This window comes from Selaginella moellendorffii, unplaced genomic scaffold, assembly GCF_000143415.4.
Source record: "Selaginella moellendorffii unplaced genomic scaffold, v1.0 SELMOscaffold_40, whole genome shotgun sequence".
Classification (NCBI taxonomy): domain Eukaryota; kingdom Viridiplantae; phylum Streptophyta; class Lycopodiopsida; order Selaginellales; family Selaginellaceae; genus Selaginella; species Selaginella moellendorffii.
In genome coordinates, this window is record NW_003314301.1 from 1,259,504 (window position 1) to 1,274,707 (window position 15,204).

Below are 15,204 nucleotides of genomic sequence, written 5' to 3' on the forward strand. Positions count from 1 at the left end.
AGAAAATAATTGAAGGTACATATTCTTTATATGTTCTTCTCTCAGACTTTTAACATGAGTTCTTGCAAAGATGGATAGCAAGTGGATAGCAAAAGTCTATAATTTCATTTTAGACTCACCCAAATTTTGTTCAAGTGAGTTAATATGGGTTTGGTGCAATTCACAAAGCCCCCTAAGATAGCCCTTTAGTGGACGGTAGTTGACACTAGCCCCCATCCTTTCAAAGAGTCCTTGCAACCCATTTTCTTATAAGCTTATGTGATTGTTGTAGAATGTTTTTAGATAATTAATACAATTGTCATCTTGTAATCACTCAAGTCTCAAAACATATGAAAACAGGAATATAGAATAAAACAATTATATAGTTAACAACAAATGGTAAACCAAATATTCTAAAGATCCAGCAAAATGCCCTTAGAATTGTTGTTCCACTTCACAAGAGAACATATTAGATCCAATTTATGTGTCTAGAGCTATGGAATATCCTTCATGGGCATCACTTTAGAGAACCATAAATTGATTAGTCCCCCATAACCATTTTCTTTATTAAACAATTGTTTGGCAAATAATGGTTTTTATTTGCCTCGCTAGGAGGTATGGTAATGCATCCATTTTCTTATATCACATTGGGAGTATAAGCAAAGGAGTGGGGATAAGAATAATGCACTATAAAAAGAGTTCTATAAAGTCAATAAGTCATGGGCATTCTTGGAAGAGCTCTAAAAACACTTTAAAACCCACCCTCAATTATGCCATACCAAGTGGGACACTAGAAATTTATAAATCATAGAACTTACATGAACTTCAACTAAAAAAATTCACTACTTTACAAAGTTATCTTCCGGCTTCTCTTTCTTTTATTCTATGACATTAATGCTCAATAAAGTCTAGATTCAAAAGCTTGAGGTATCTTTCCTTCTTGTTTCAAATGCCAAGACAAATCTTTTTATCCCCATTAGTCATTTTGAGATTGAGAAGGTTTGAAAGAACTTTGAACATCCTTTTGTTTCATTTTGAAGATAACTAAACTATTAGAGCGCAAGAGAAATGAACCTTATACCAAGATTTGAATCTTGCCCATATATTGAATTTGGATTCTATTTTCTCGATGTTTCCTTGAAACTAGAGATCCACTTGGGCTAAAGTGCAACTTCCATCACAGTGCAATAAATAGAGTAAAAAGTTTTCATAACACTCAGGATTTTCAAAAAACTCATCTAAAGAATCGTACATGGGATCATTTACAGTGATATCTAGAATGGCATGGATGAATAGGATCATGATCCATAATGTGACCCATGCATGGCCCATTGGTGCATAGGATGGGTACATAAATATGAATGATATGGATATTAGATACCAAATATACCAAATATATGTGAGAACGAATAAGAGGTGTGGGCATATTTTACAAAATGTCCAATAGGTATAAACCACGTGGCATAAGCATAGTAGGTGTCACGCTCCATCCAATCCGGAATAAAATACAATGGCCAAAACTTTAGCTCCTTGGTGCTCGAGACGTCACGTACGCGAGGATTTGCTCGTGTGACAGATCTCCCTTTTCAAGTAGGCCATTGATTAAAGTGTTTTGATACGCCACCGAAGGAGCCCGGGTGGGAAGCTCCCCACACTCGAAACGTTTTGCATCTCTTTGCGAGCACCTGGAGGAATGTAAAACATGCATTGCATACCACTGTGTAAAACAGAAGCACTTACGTGATTGTGAGAATCGGCGCTCCATTTTTGTCGCCAAGATATAACACGCTGCCATACCACGCGTTCTACAACAAAAAACCAATAAAAACCATGCACAGTAACAAGAATCTACCTCAATGAAGTCCACAATATGAGGTGAACTTTTCAGCGTCTCAAAGTGGGATGGAGAAACCAAGCCGCTAGCTGCCATTGAGTCGAGCCTGTTCTCTTGAGCGAGTATACCATTGAACTGTTCTAACCTGCACAAACAAAGGAACGAACATCAGCCCAAAATGGATCGGGTAGTTTGCCGGACGTTATTTTGTATGCTCGGAGATGGCAATTGTCGCCATCAGATGGCACTGGATTCAGGAACGCAACGCCTCCATTGCCCCACGAAAGAGATCTCTCTCGTCCAAAAAATAGTCGATGTGGAGCTGACAGCCAAAAGTCTTCCAGCGGCGGAGTTTTTTCAAGTAGACCTTGTCCTGGCACTTCAATACCTTCGACCTGCGAAGACAATGAGGAACCCGAAATCCAGAAGTAAGAAACACTATACCTTGCCACCTTGGATGTAGCACATCAACCGAGCTGGCCACATATTAGAGCCATAAGTTGCGTACCATATGTATGGACTCGGGCTGTGAGGACTAGAGACCTCAGAACTCACCGATATCTGGACAATCTCCACAGTTTCTGAGCGAACAAAAACCTCACCATCGTGTGTTTCTTCGACTGCATCAGCCTCGGTAGTAAGCCTTTCGAAAGCCTTAACAAGTTCTCCATGGCCCGTAGTATTGCTGATTTCTGTAGTCACGACCACCTTTTCATCGAAGCTAAGCTTAGGTATCTCCAGCTCTTCCTCCACCTCTTCCTCTGATTCCTCTTCAAATTCATATTCCTAGAGGGATAAAGAAGCAATGGATTATGCAAGATTAAACAAAAGTTTGTACCTTGGGAGGAGAGGATCTGGAAGCCGGCATTTCGATCTTTTCACGCAGAACAGGCCAGTATTGACACAGCTCCTGTCGGACCTGCCAAATAGCAGCTACACTTTCTTCACTATCACTCACTTAAGCACATTGCCCTGTGAGTGAGTCCACAGATAAATAAAGAAATGCAGTATCGCGGAAGAGAGTCCTACCTTGTCAATGATAGTCCATGTAGACTCGTAAGCTCGCTCAATGTCGTGGCGCTCGCTTTGAATATCTCCAAGTAGAACTTGAACGCATGCCAAATACGATTCAGCAATCGACTCAAGGTTGTAGCCTCCTTCAAGCGCTAGAACAATTTTTCCTCCAGCCAGTTGCATAAGCTAAGTAGAAAAACAGAAGAAAAAGAAAGATTAGAAGACACGACGACCATGCTTAGGAGCTGCGTACTTCCTGTGTCATGATCGAGTAACCAAGTGGCGTAAGCTTACAGCCACCCAACGGATCTCCTCGAGCTGAAAACACAAAAAAGATTAGATAGTTCACCTTCTATTATAAACTCATTCAAATACGACCTGAATCGAAACCTCCCGATATAAGAACTATGTCAGGATTGAACTCCCTGGCCACTGGCATCAATACGTGCTCCCAAACAGCGACATAATCCGCGTCGCTGTATCCACCACGAGGCCACGGGACATTGATATTAAACCCCGCACCGGCACCTCCTCCAACTTTATCGAAATTCCCTTCCTGACCTCCAGGGTAGAAGTATCCATCGTCATATCTTTCGCATGAAAAACCGTTATAGAAACAAATAGAAACAAACGAGAGCTGAGTCCATACCTGTGGACAGAGAAGTATAAAACGTTGGGATCTTGCCAAAACATGTTTTGGGTTCCATTTCCATGGTGAACATCCCAATCAACGATCAAGACTTTGTGCGACCCCGCCACCTACATCGAACAAAGCGCGTAAAGAAAGTAGAAACTTATAAAAAAGAGCAAACGAACAAGAAAAAAGCAAAACAAGAGAAAAGAACACTCACTTTTCCCGATGAAAGAATTTGAGCTGCTACAGCAACGTTGTTAAATAGGCAGAATCCCATAGCTTCATCCGCTTCAGCGTGGTGCCCGGGTGGTCTCACTATAGCAGCGGCCGACGCGAGCTCTCCTCGAGCAACTTTGAGAGAGAGCTGTGGAATGTGAAGAAAGAAACTAGATTTCATTCCACACGAAAAAAGAAGAGGAAAGGTTACCTCCACGACGGATCCGGCAGCTAGAAGTGCCGATTCCGACGAGCCATCGTTGAAATATATCGAGTTGTAGCGCCTCGCGAGAGCTGCTCGTCCTTCTTTCCCATAAGCTCTGCTGCTCACGGACGACATCTTCTCGATGTGCCTGTCCGTGTGGACTGTCGCGAGCTCTTCCGCCGTCGCTGGCCTCGCATCCACTCGCACGCACCTGGCCAAGCATCCATCGCGCGGACGATCGAAATATTTCCACCGCGCAAAGAAAATGTTACCTGTCCAAGACGCCTGCATCCTCGAGGCGCTTCCAGATCGCTGTAATCCTCGCCGGCTGCTCCGGATGGAGCTTGTTGAAAGGATCGCGGTGCGCGCACATTCGCCGATCATACACCAGTCCCACTGCCATTGCTCTCTCAAGAACCCTAAGTTTTAGCTTATAATGTTACGTGTACACAAAAGCTATCCTACATGGCATAAACTATCTTCCACGTCACGCCTTTAATGCCAGATCCTTTCGCAAAATCTTCCCCGACGGCGTCTTTGGAATCGCATCGATGAAAGTCACTCTTCGTACTCTCTTGTGAGCAGCCACCTTTGTAAAAAATCCCCAGAAAATTCATGAGCGATCCAGGAAGAACACGAATCTAAAAGAATCTTACATTTCTAGCGACGAAAACTCTCACTTCGTCCTCCGTGAGCTCTCCATCAGCGCTAGGAACGACAAATGCCACGGGAATCTCCCCAGCCTCCTCGTCTTTGGACCTGATCAATCCATGTCAGGTAGAACGCAATGGACAAAAACTTAGCTCGAGGAACCAAAGCTTACGCTACCACAGCAGCATCCAAGACAAGAGGATGGGTCAATATCAATGCTTCTAGCTCAGCCGGGGCGACCTGGAAACACGAAAAAGAGAACTTTGATCCACAAGAACTTCAAGGCTTTCGCTGGGTGGTACCTGAAGGGTCTTGTACTTGATGAGCTCTTTGATCCTGTCCACCACGAACAAGTTCCCCGCGTCGTCGAAGTAAACAAGATCTCCAGTTCTCAGCCAACCATCGCTGGTTATGCTAAGCTTCGTTGCCTCCGGATTGCTAATGTAGCCTGTAAAGCACACCATGCTTTAGAAACCTGAAACAAAAAGTTCCTTGTACCGAGCATCGTTGTCGGAGAGCGTAAAAACAATTCTCCCTGGCAGTTTGGAGGCAGCGCGGCACCGCTACGAACGTCAAGAACTTTGGCTTCCACATTGGAGAGAAGAGTTCCAGCTGATGCTGTGTTACCACTTGCGACTGTGTCGTTCAAGGTGAGAGCCCCTGTCGCTTCGGTGATGCCATAAAGCTGAGAAAAAACACCAATGTACTCAGTCCGGCAGAGTGAAAGCCTCACCTGAAAGAAAAATGCGTTTGGAAGTAAATGACTTAGAGTAAGCACCAGTTCCTCTCCCAGTGGGGCTGCACCACATAAAATAGCTCGCAAGGATGTAAGGTCGTGCATCGTAGTGGTCTTGAGAAAAAGAGAGCGTTAAAACACTGGAGTTCTTAAAGTGTGGGCTTAACCTTTTGCAAAAACTTCGCGAGAGTGATGATCACCGGAGGAACGACATAGATGTGCGAGATCCGGTAGCTTTCGACCGCCGATAGCATCGTACGCAGCTCAAAGCCCGGAAGGATCACTAGCCGGTTCCCAAGGTAGAGCTGCTTCAAAGTCACCGCTACCAGTCCAAAGATGTGTGACATCGGCAAGGCGCAAAGAGGTACGTCGTATGAAAGTTTTCGTCCGGCAAGAGCACTCTCATATAATTCTTCGCGAGCAAGCTGCAAGATTTGCGCGACGACGTTGGCGTGAGACAGCACCACTGCCTTGCTCATCCCGGTCGTTCCCGACGAGTACAATATAGCTGCTGGATCGTCTCTGTGAATTCGTGGCTGGACAGTCGAGGAAGCTCGTACTTTCGCTGCCTTTCCGGGATCTTCTGCTAGAGAAAACGATCCATCGTCATCCATGACTATAGTTTCCAGGCCCAGTCCTCTTGTCTTGAACAAGAGCTCGCTAGTCGTGATCACCATCTTTGCGTTTGCAAGCCTTGCTTGGAACTCGACGTCTTTAGCAGATCCCATTGGACTGGGAGTAGCAACCACAGCTCCAATCCTGGCAATGGCCATCACTGCGAGCGGATAGTATATCGAGTTTGGAGCCAGTAGCATCACAACATCCCCCTGCTCGATCCCCAAGTGATGGAGACAAGTTCCCAGAGATACTGTTTCTTCCATGACTTGATCAAATGTAAGCTCTCGTCCCGTGACTCCATCCACCAGCGCGACATTCTTGGCCGGATTTAAGATGTTTTTCGATGAAACGAATGTTGCAAAGTCCAGCAGCTCGCCCTCCGGAAACACGATATCACAGCGGTCACTGGCGTAGATCCCAGACTGGCGATCGTAAGCTGCGCTGGTGACTTTTCTTTTACTCGTGACGGCCATGCTACTGAACACCAGATAGCTCTTCCTCTGGCTTTGATGGCCCTTAAAGAGCATGGAGGTCTGGAGAGCGCACGAAGTAGCAGCCATTAATCCGCTGAGAAGTACATATCTTCGTATCTGATATACAAGGAGGGCGGTCTCTACAAAGAAGCTTTAGTGTCAGGAGGGAAAAATCCAGTGCAATACTTAACTAGATTTTACCAGCGAAAATTCTTCCATTCCCGACGTCTGTGATCTTGTCTTTCCTCCGCCTGTGAAGAACAGCAGCTCTCGGCGGCACAATCTTCGCTCTCGCTCGCAGTTTCCCATTCGGATTCCTCCTGGCCCTCAGCGGCAGATAGATCGTCTTCCACTTCGCTGCTCGAGCGAATATCACCACCACCTTCTCGTTCGTCACCTTCGCATTGCACTCCTCCATGCTTCGCAGCAGCCTCGTTAAACAGCCATATCGCCTGCATCTGCTTCTTGATCAGCTGATCCACGTATCTGGGAACTTTGCTGTTTCCCTTGCCCTCAGATTCGCCAAAAGACTCGTTGACGAATAAAATGGCGTCCAAAAGGCTCTCCTTGGCCAGTCCCAGGCAGTCGTAAGCCTGTGATCTTCTCCACAGGCTCTTTCCATGTCGGTTGACGGGGTTGTGAATGCACAGCGCTCGGGTAGTGTCGCTGATCGCAGCCTCGGGATTCTGGAGAAGTAGCTGGCACTGAGCTCTGTTGCTATGAAGTGTGACTCTTTCCTTCTTAGCCTTGATCGGACAAAGTGCTAGAGCCTCGGTGTACTTCGTTGCGGCTCCTTGAATGTCACCAGCTGAAAAGTAGGCGTTCCCCTCCAGCTTGCTCACGAGAGCTGCTGCGAGCCTGATTTGCACGTCCTCTTTCGGTAAATTCTTCTCCATTCTTACTCGATCGTGAAAGGCCTCCAGCTGCTTTATCAAAGATCTTGTTCGCGGTTGGAATTTCTTGGAAAGGTCGACTTCGTTCTTAAACACTAGGTTCTGCACGAGTAAATTTCCAAGCCTCTTGTATTCCCCTATGGTTGGTAGTTCTGCCAAATCAATAAGTGCAAGAAGTGCTTTGTCGAGAACCTGGCAAAAACAAAATTTTAAAAAAAAATCAGATTGAAACGAACTTCCAGGACTTGCCTTGGACCTAGTGTCAACGTCTTGGATCAACCACACAAGACAATCCACCGCCATGTGTTGCCAGTCATCCGACGAGCGAGAGACGTTGCATAGAGTTTCAATCACCGCATCACACTCCGCAACAGCCTGCTTACCCAGCCTTCGATGGCATAAAGTTCTTATCAGCCCGACACCAGCGGGCGAGTTCTCGTTCGCAAGGCCTCCCCACGTACCAGAAAGCTTGATCAGATACTCCGGTTGACAGATGGTCGACAAGAACTCATCCTTGAACGCAAAGCAGTTGATGAGTTGCAATGACCAGCACTGAAGCTGGCTCGCCCAGGCCTCGGCATTTCTCGACTCAACCTCCAAGCCTCCAACTCCTCTGGTAAGAAGGTCGCAGTGGTAAGCCAGCCTCTTGTCCACGAACTGGAGGAAATGCGTGTAGACAATCTCCGGAGCATCGACTGATAGTTGCATAGAGAGGTCCAGAATCTCACCATAAGCTGCAATGTAAGGAAAGGTAACGTCGTAGCTAGCCAGGTGACCAAGAGCACGCACCGCCACCCTCTGTTCCACCCAAGTCATCCTCCCTCGAAGAAGCTCCAGAAGCGCTGGAATCACTCCCGCCGAGACTGCTCTCTCGGCAAAGTCCTCCACCACCATGGTATACGAGCCGATGATGTGAGCTGCGTAGTAAGGAATAAAGATGTTTTGGTCGTGCGCCAGCCATCGCCTGTTGGTGAGGCCTTTCCAGATCAATGCGGCCATGCATTCGAAGACCCCGAGATCGACGAACTCGGCATTGCTTGGCTGTGCCATGGCGCTGTTCCACAAGCCGCTGATCGGGATAACCTGTCCATCGTCGTCTTCACCGGGGAGATCCTTGAAGAACTTTGCAATGCTGGGGCGGCGCTTGGATGGATTTACGTCTCGCATGAGGCAGAAAAAGCATCCGGGGTATGGACAATCGGAATCGCTCTTGTCCATCCTTGCGCCTATAAAATCCTATATAAGTAGCTCCATCAGACCTGGAGAAGGAAGAAAAACAAAGTTTGATCACCCGATCCTTGCTGAGAAGTGAAAGTAAATCGAATGGGAGTACCTTTTGGATCACAAGCTTGGGCAAATCGGCATCGCTAAGTCAACAGCTCCACTAAATGCTATCGCCGCCATCACTCGTGCCGTCCGGCAGCATTGACCTCTTGGGGGAAAGTATTGGAAGGAGTGAGAAGATCACAGCAGGGAGTGGACTTTTTGACAGAAATATCTGGCGCTCCTCACCTCGATCGCTGCGCAGGGATCAAGAACACTGGATCTTGCGAGGCGCGGCAGCTGAATGCTGATGCCAGGCTGAGAATCACCGCAATGCCGCTACGGCGCCAGGCAGCAACGAGCGGGCGATCGATGGATCGTCCGGGCGCCTTGCGCGCGAGTGACCTAGGGTAGACTGGTACCTGCGTGGCCGCATTCAATACTACTCTACTACCACGGTTGTTTCAGTGGATTTCTATATGCAGAGAATATTCTTTACCATGATCAGGAATATTCTAGCTTTTGCTTTTAAATTTTTTTCAGCTCGCGTGCTCAACGTCATGGACCGTCGCATTTGGACGGATTTTGTTATGACATTGACGGGCCTATAGCCATGACATCGACGTGTAAAGCTCTATTTCGACGTGGACAGCTGGACTATAAAGGTTAAAAGCTAAACGAGAAAAAGCTTACTGCCAGATAAGCTGCTGACTAGTGCCAGCGTGGCAAAAACTTGATGACATGTCATGAAAACAAAATTCGTGGTGCCACCTAAGCAACCGGCGGCACAGCCACTCTTCCAGCCACTTGATCCAAGTCTCTTCGTCCCTGGGAGGTGATTCTCCGCCCACTGCGAAGAACACACAGAAAATCAATCCCCCAAGTTTTCTTTCGATCGATCGAGAGAGATTTTCTCTTCGCTTACCCCTTGGGTTCCTTCTCAATGATGTCGATCTTCTCAAGCTGCTTTAGGACGTGCCTGGCGATGGCACCGCTGCTCTTGCAGAAATGCGAAGGCCGGGCACCATTCCTCTTGCTGCCGCCATAGATCTTCTTGAAAGCCCCGACGCCAATGCCGCCGCGGAGGTAAATCTTCCTCGCCATGGACGCTGTGATTCAACCCAAATCACGAATCAATCAATCACTCGATCAAAGCATTCTCTCTGTAAATCTCACCAGCGCGCACGTAGAACCAGTCCGGATCGTAGGGAGCGAGCTCCTTGGCGACAGAGGTCTTGACAATGTCAGTCCAGGGCGGAAGCTCGACCTGAATTGGAGCAAGACAGTAATTTCCATCAATCGAGTCGCGAGCGCAGCCATACCTTGCCAGATCTCTTGAGATGCGCAGCGTAGGCGCGGACGAACTCGTGCGAGGAGACATCCTTCACCGTCTTGGATGTAGCCGCCATCGCGCTCTCAAGCCCTAAGCCCTAACCCTAAACCCCAAAAAGTAGATTCCTCTCGTATATACCGAAGGCTTTATATATTAAGCTTTCTGAACGAATATTTGTAGGCATATTCACAGAAATATTCAAACGAATATTCGAAATTTAAAAACTTCTGAAGGGGAAAACGTTTTGCTCTTGCGATTCAGTCGGAACAAAAATCTCTCTTCTTTTCTTCGTTTCTTGCCAAATCACGAGGACAGCTTTCTCGGATAACAATCATCAAAGAAGGAGCCCTTATCGACGAGCTGTGCGAGCGCACTTCTCATCTTCTCCAGCGAGATTGGCTTGAAGATGACACCGTCCATGCCGATGCTGGAGCACCGCTCGCTCGTTTGCCGGTCGTGAGCCGCGGTGAGCGCTACCACCAGCGGCCTCTCGTGCCGCTTAAACATGTCCTGGATCTTCACAGCCACCTCGAATCCGTCCGACTCCGCCATATATACATCTACCAGAACTAATCTAAAGCTTCTACCTGGTTGCGCCAGCAGCTGGAGGCACTCCCGAGGAGATCCCACCGCAAAAGCATCGCACCCCAGTCGTAGCAAAAGACCCCTCGTCACCATCCTGTTTGCTCTGTAGCGACGAAAAGGAAAACAACAGAGTTTTAGAGTTTCTTCTTCTTGCTTTCGATCGATCGAAAGAGCAAATCTCTTTCGACCGATCGGAAGAAAAGAAAGCGCAAACTTGACGTACCCGTTGGCATCCATCACCAGGACTCTGAGACCGGTGACGCTTGTTCTTGGAGACGAGGAGGGTGGTACTTGCTGGAGAGCGTACGAGACCTGATCCACTGCGTCTGGGATCGCAAGCCTGACAACGTAGGAAACTGTACAGCCGCGATTTAGTCCCTCGCTTTCGAACCATATGTTCCCGTCCATCAAGCTCACGAGGCTGAAGAACAACGATCCTCGTCTTAGATGAAGATCTAGCAATACAAAAGGAAGATGAATCTAGTACCGTTTGGAGATGGCAAGGCCGAGTCCTGTGCCAACTTGCTTTCTCGATGACACTGCCGGCGCTTGGATAAACTTGTTAAAGAGTTTGGGAATGTCTTGTGGATTGACTCCAATGCCTGTGTCTTGGACCTGGAAAACGGAGCAAGCAAAACTTAGATTATGGAAGGAGAGAAAAAACAAAGCGAAAGCTACCTGTACTCTTATGTAGCAGTGTTTTTCACTCGGGACAACGTAATCGGAAGCCTGAAATGACTCAGGTTTTTCCAAACGTACTGTGATGGAGACGCTCCCCTCCTTTGTGAACTTGACAGCATTGCCAACAATGTTTAAAGCGATTTGCACGAACCTCTTGTCGTCCCCGCAAACAAACTCCGGAAGCTCTGATCCCAGGCAGAGCGAGATTGCCAGCTTTCGCAGCGAAGCCACAGGCTTCACCAAGTTTAGCACCTGCAACAACTTCAAAGTCTTAGATCGAGACTTCCTTAAAAAGATCTTCGTACACACCTCTCGAAAAGTCGCAGGCAAGTTGAAGGTACGTTTCTCCAGCTCCAAGCTGCCGTCCTCGAGCCTTGAAACGTCCAGGACATCATTGATGAGCGTTGCCAGTAAGTTGCTGCTGTTGAGAATGGTGTCCACCATCGCTCGCTGCTCCTGGCTCAAGCTCGTATCTTGCAGATGCGACGACGCAGCAATGATCGTCGACATGGGAGTCCGCATCTCCCGATCCATGACTGCCAAAAAGTCGTTCCTCGATCGCAAAGCCATCTCGGCCTCCCGCTTGGACGCGTCCAGCTTCACATTCTGAGCGATGAGAGTGTCCCTCTGCCTGATCGATTCCTCGAGTATAGCCGCGTGAGAGAGAGCCACGGCCACCTAGAAGAAACCATTGTAAGAAACGAAGCAAAAAATCGGTTTTTCTTCTCGTACCTGGCCAGCCACAGCTTCGACGAGCTCGAGCTCGTGTAAGTGCCAAGTCCGAGCACTGTCCGAGGGAAGCATGAGCACCAAAAGCGCGTAGGGAACGTCGCCACCTTCCGGCCAGTAGCTGATGTTAAAGTTTTCGACGTGTAGAAGCGGTACTCTGACGGCCACTACCTCTCCCGGGAGATACTTCCCAGCTCTCGGTCTGATAGCAGCCACCGGACTCGTCGCTGGGATGTTCCTCGCTCGGTGCGTGCAAAAGACCGGCTGGATCGAGGGGTGATGCACAGGAACCGTAACTCGTCCGGGATTTGTACTGCCGAGCGTCCGGCAGAGATGAAGTTCTAGGCCATCCCTTGATGGCATCCAAAGAGCGCATTCTTCCAAGGCTAGAGCTTTCCCGAGCTCCACCAGAGTGGTGTTTAAGATGGTGTCTCGGACGAGCGTGAAACGGATCTCGTGAGTGAGCATCCGGACGTGCTGGACTGCCTCGGCCTGCGTCCGGATCAGTCCCATCTCTCGGTCGAGCTCGTCGGCCTTGTTCTTGAGAAAGAGCTCCCTGGTCTTGACGCTGAGGAGATCCGGGATGATGGTCACGAGTGTCACTGCCGTGGCACACGAAACGATGGCCGTGAGGATCTTGGACATGATCATGATAAAAGCCACGGTTCGCGAGTGAGAGGTCATAGTGAGCATGTTGATAGCGTGAGTGGAGCCGCAGAGAACGATGAAGGCCCCGAACTGGACGAGCACCCACTTGTATGGAAAGACTGCCGATTTCTTGACGAAGTAGATGAGCTCGCAGGGAATGGAGAAGTAGGCCAAGGCGATGAAGAAGTCCGACACATACTGCGACTTTGTGTAGATGTCCTCCGGCAGCCACGGCCAGAGCGAGTCCATACAATTGCAATCCATATCCATGATCCAGGAGCTGAGGTGAGTGTTGTCGATGCTCAAGGCGTGATTTTTCCACCAGAAAAACGCGATTTTGCTCACACCATGGAGAAGATCCTGCACACCACCGAGAGGACCATCTCCGTGAGAAGAGTTTTCTCAAGGGGCTTCTAGCTGGAATGGCTTGTAGACTAGTAAATGATCCTGAATCTAGCAAGTCTAGGCGCAAAACCGAAGCTTACCCGGATGTGTGGGATGCTATCGGGACAGCCTGAGCTTCCACCTGAGCTTGGGCCAATTCCAGCAGCTCTTGCCCGCCTTGGGAGTCCCGACCATCAACTTCTCCATCGAATCCAGCGGCACCAGAGAGAACAGCTTCGCTGCCGCTGGCCCCAAAACGCTTCCTTCCCCGGACAAGCGGAGGCTCTGAAACGCTCCCGGAGGAAAGAGTAAGAAACTCGCCCCTTCCCTTGTTCCTGCTCTCGTCGCGGGCCAGCAGCAGCAGCAGCAATGGTAGCAGCAGCGCCGACAGATTGAGCAAACTTCCCTTGAGATCCGAGCAGAAAAATGGCTCTTTTCTGAGCCGGAGTGCGTTGTAGGCGTCGTAGCAGTGCTGCTGTGTGAGCAGTCGAATGCTGGAGAAGATGACCACTGTGTGGATGCATATAGTCATGGAATGAATACTACTAGTTGCCTTCTCCTGTTCATCCCCCCTGGATCAGCGTCAAAGCAAAACCCTGCTACTTATTGTTTTTGCGAGAGTGCGTGTAAACGCTTTTTCCAACCATTTTTTTCCAGCCCTGTAGGTAGATTAAATAAACACTACCCATCAGCAAAGCGATCAGGCAAAATGACTATAGGTAGAAAAACGACCATCGTAAATCTTAACTCAAGGAGAAAAACTTATCCTACCTCCTGCCACTTGCAAGTTTGCTTTCGCTTCCATTCCGCGTCGCCGGTTCGTAGCAAATTGCAACTCCAACTCTCGAGATGCCTGTGAAATCAACATTCCAAGTTGCGTAAAACAATGCTAAACCTGACAAAACAGGAATCCTAGATCGCCAGTAAGAACCATAGCAAGAACAGAAACAAAGAAAAAAAAATGGATGACAAGAACAACTTGCTTAATTCACTCACGCAAGCAACCAAGCAATCAGTCGATCGAGAGTGCGAAAAAGAGAGGAACAGACCAAGGGATCAAATTGCTACGGTCTTGGTTGCAACGAGGAGGTGCCGCAATCACTCAAAGGCGCGTGTCCCCAAGCATGCCTTTTCTATTCTTTTCTCTTTTCCTCTCGCGTTGCTCTACACAAGCAACTTTGTCCGTTGGCCTATTGTCAACCAGTTTGTCAGCCACCTTGTATGCAAGATATATTCCACGATGAGAAGCACAGACAAAAAAAAAAGAGCAATAAAAAGCTTACCCCGCACCGGTTTCCTGACGAGATTCAAGGCACTGTGATTCATTTCGGTGAACTAGAAAACGATTTAGATGAAATCAATGACGACGGACCAGCTAGCAGGACCGATTCGATTACTAAACAATGGAAACAATGAATCCAGAGGGGCTTAACTTACGAGTTTTCTGGGTATCGGGATTATCTCTCACATGGCAAGCAGGTTGGTACAACGAAAACAGTGCCTGCAACGAGAACGAAACAAAAGGGAAAAAAAATGTTAACTTTGATCCATCAGTCTCGAAGAAGGCCAAAAAAGAGAGAGAGAGAGAGAAATTGATCTAAGCTTGGCTTACCAGTACATGGTACGAAGTGCGAATCGAGATGATCTCATTCCACTTCCTGTAGCTTTTGGCATGGTATAAAGAATTGGGAATCTTTGCGCTTTGGAAATGGCCAAAACAAAGATCTGATTTGTGCAAGGCATTCAAATCGACCGTGTGAGTGATGGATGGATCAAGAAACGATTAAAGAATGCAGCACACAAACCTTGTTCCTTGATGCGCAGCATAAAAAACTGGAAACCAGTGCATCCCCTTTGGCCGCGTATCGCACTTCCTGTTCAGTCATTGCGACTGCCAAAAGCCCTATCCTAAGAACCCTAAAATTTAAATTTCTGGGGTCCTCATTTTATGTCTTGGATTGGCGGGGAGATTAAGTTTTTTCTTCCTTTGTTTTCCAGCGAGTTCGCGGAAGCCATCGAAAAATCTTCCAAGGATTACTGTTTGAGAATGCTCGCCTTTTGGTTTATTGCAGCGATCCTATTCGCTAACGCTGCGATCAAACTTCTATCCAGATGATGAAAAGCGTCCTTGATGCTCACACTTTGGGCGAGAGTTTTTGTGGATCGCAAGCATGAGGTCAGTGAAAGGGTTTCTTACTTCCTTGTTCTAATCTTGTCTTTCTTTTTTTTTCGTTTTGGTCACGCTCGAGAATGAATGATCCAACAGGGGGAATTTTCTAGAGAGGATCTTTCAGTAGAACAGCGCTGCAAGCATGACGAAGTCGAGCT

General features: G+C 47.9%; 4 protein-coding genes across 8 annotated transcripts; all 4 read right to left on the reverse strand.

Annotated features, from left to right (window-relative positions):
• Positions 1 to 1,355: 1,355 nt before the first annotated feature.
• On the reverse strand, positions 1,356 to 4,293 carry LOC9660401 (histone deacetylase 5). Its single transcript, XM_024684409.1, has 13 exons — positions 4,155 to 4,293; positions 3,889 to 4,093; positions 3,679 to 3,825; positions 3,477 to 3,586; positions 3,206 to 3,417; positions 3,081 to 3,145; positions 2,843 to 3,013; positions 2,652 to 2,732; positions 2,258 to 2,599; positions 2,015 to 2,208; positions 1,832 to 1,958; positions 1,720 to 1,784; positions 1,356 to 1,664 (listed from the first exon to the last, which is right to left on the reverse strand). The coding sequence occupies exons 1-13, from the start codon at positions 4,283 to 4,285 to the stop codon at positions 1,502 to 1,504; spliced, it is 2,013 nt and encodes a 670-aa protein (XP_024540177.1). The 5' UTR covers positions 4,286 to 4,293; the 3' UTR covers positions 1,356 to 1,501.
• On the reverse strand, positions 4,293 to 9,030 carry LOC9633862. Of its 5 annotated transcripts, XM_002979311.2 has the most exons (11): positions 8,766 to 9,030; positions 8,587 to 8,685; positions 7,503 to 8,512; positions 6,562 to 7,445; positions 5,437 to 6,511; positions 5,267 to 5,383; positions 5,032 to 5,218; positions 4,836 to 4,981; positions 4,706 to 4,773; positions 4,539 to 4,641; positions 4,297 to 4,471 (listed from the first exon to the last, which is right to left on the reverse strand). In XM_002979311.2, exons 3-11 carry the CDS (start codon positions 8,469 to 8,471, stop codon positions 4,370 to 4,372), a joined length of 3,651 nt encoding a protein of 1,216 aa, XP_002979357.2. In that variant the 5' UTR covers positions 8,472 to 8,512; positions 8,587 to 8,685; positions 8,766 to 9,030; the 3' UTR covers positions 4,297 to 4,369. The 5 variants fall into 5 exon arrangements, 4 of the variants coding, with proteins under 4 accessions (XP_002979357.2, XP_024540174.1, XP_024540176.1 ...); XR_002993457.1 differs by having other exon boundaries at positions 4,293 to 4,471; positions 4,711 to 4,773; positions 8,587 to 9,030; XM_024684406.1 differs by having other exon boundaries at positions 5,312 to 5,383; positions 8,587 to 9,030.
• A 160-nt stretch (positions 9,031 to 9,190) lies between these two features.
• Positions 9,191 to 9,973, reverse strand: LOC9633864 (40S ribosomal protein S19-1). The gene is made up of 4 exons (XM_002979313.2): positions 9,839 to 9,973; positions 9,693 to 9,783; positions 9,442 to 9,625; positions 9,191 to 9,366 (listed from the first exon to the last, which is right to left on the reverse strand). The coding sequence occupies exons 1-4, from the start codon at positions 9,923 to 9,925 to the stop codon at positions 9,288 to 9,290; spliced, it is 441 nt and encodes a 146-aa protein (XP_002979359.1). The 5' UTR covers positions 9,926 to 9,973; the 3' UTR covers positions 9,191 to 9,287.
• Positions 9,974 to 10,044: 71 nt separating this feature from the next.
• Positions 10,045 to 14,770, reverse strand: LOC9633865 (ethylene receptor). Its single transcript, XM_002979314.2, has 12 exons — positions 14,682 to 14,770; positions 14,489 to 14,601; positions 14,160 to 14,377; positions 13,926 to 14,092; positions 13,648 to 13,729; positions 12,978 to 13,535; positions 11,848 to 12,852; positions 11,425 to 11,793; positions 11,113 to 11,367; positions 10,922 to 11,049; positions 10,658 to 10,855; positions 10,045 to 10,537 (listed from the first exon to the last, which is right to left on the reverse strand). The coding sequence occupies exons 7-12, from the start codon at positions 12,760 to 12,762 to the stop codon at positions 10,153 to 10,155; spliced, it is 2,250 nt and encodes a 749-aa protein (XP_002979360.2). The 5' UTR covers positions 12,763 to 12,852; positions 12,978 to 13,535; positions 13,648 to 13,729; positions 13,926 to 14,092; positions 14,160 to 14,377; positions 14,489 to 14,601; positions 14,682 to 14,770; the 3' UTR covers positions 10,045 to 10,152.
• Between the last annotated feature and the right edge of the window lie 434 nt (positions 14,771 to 15,204).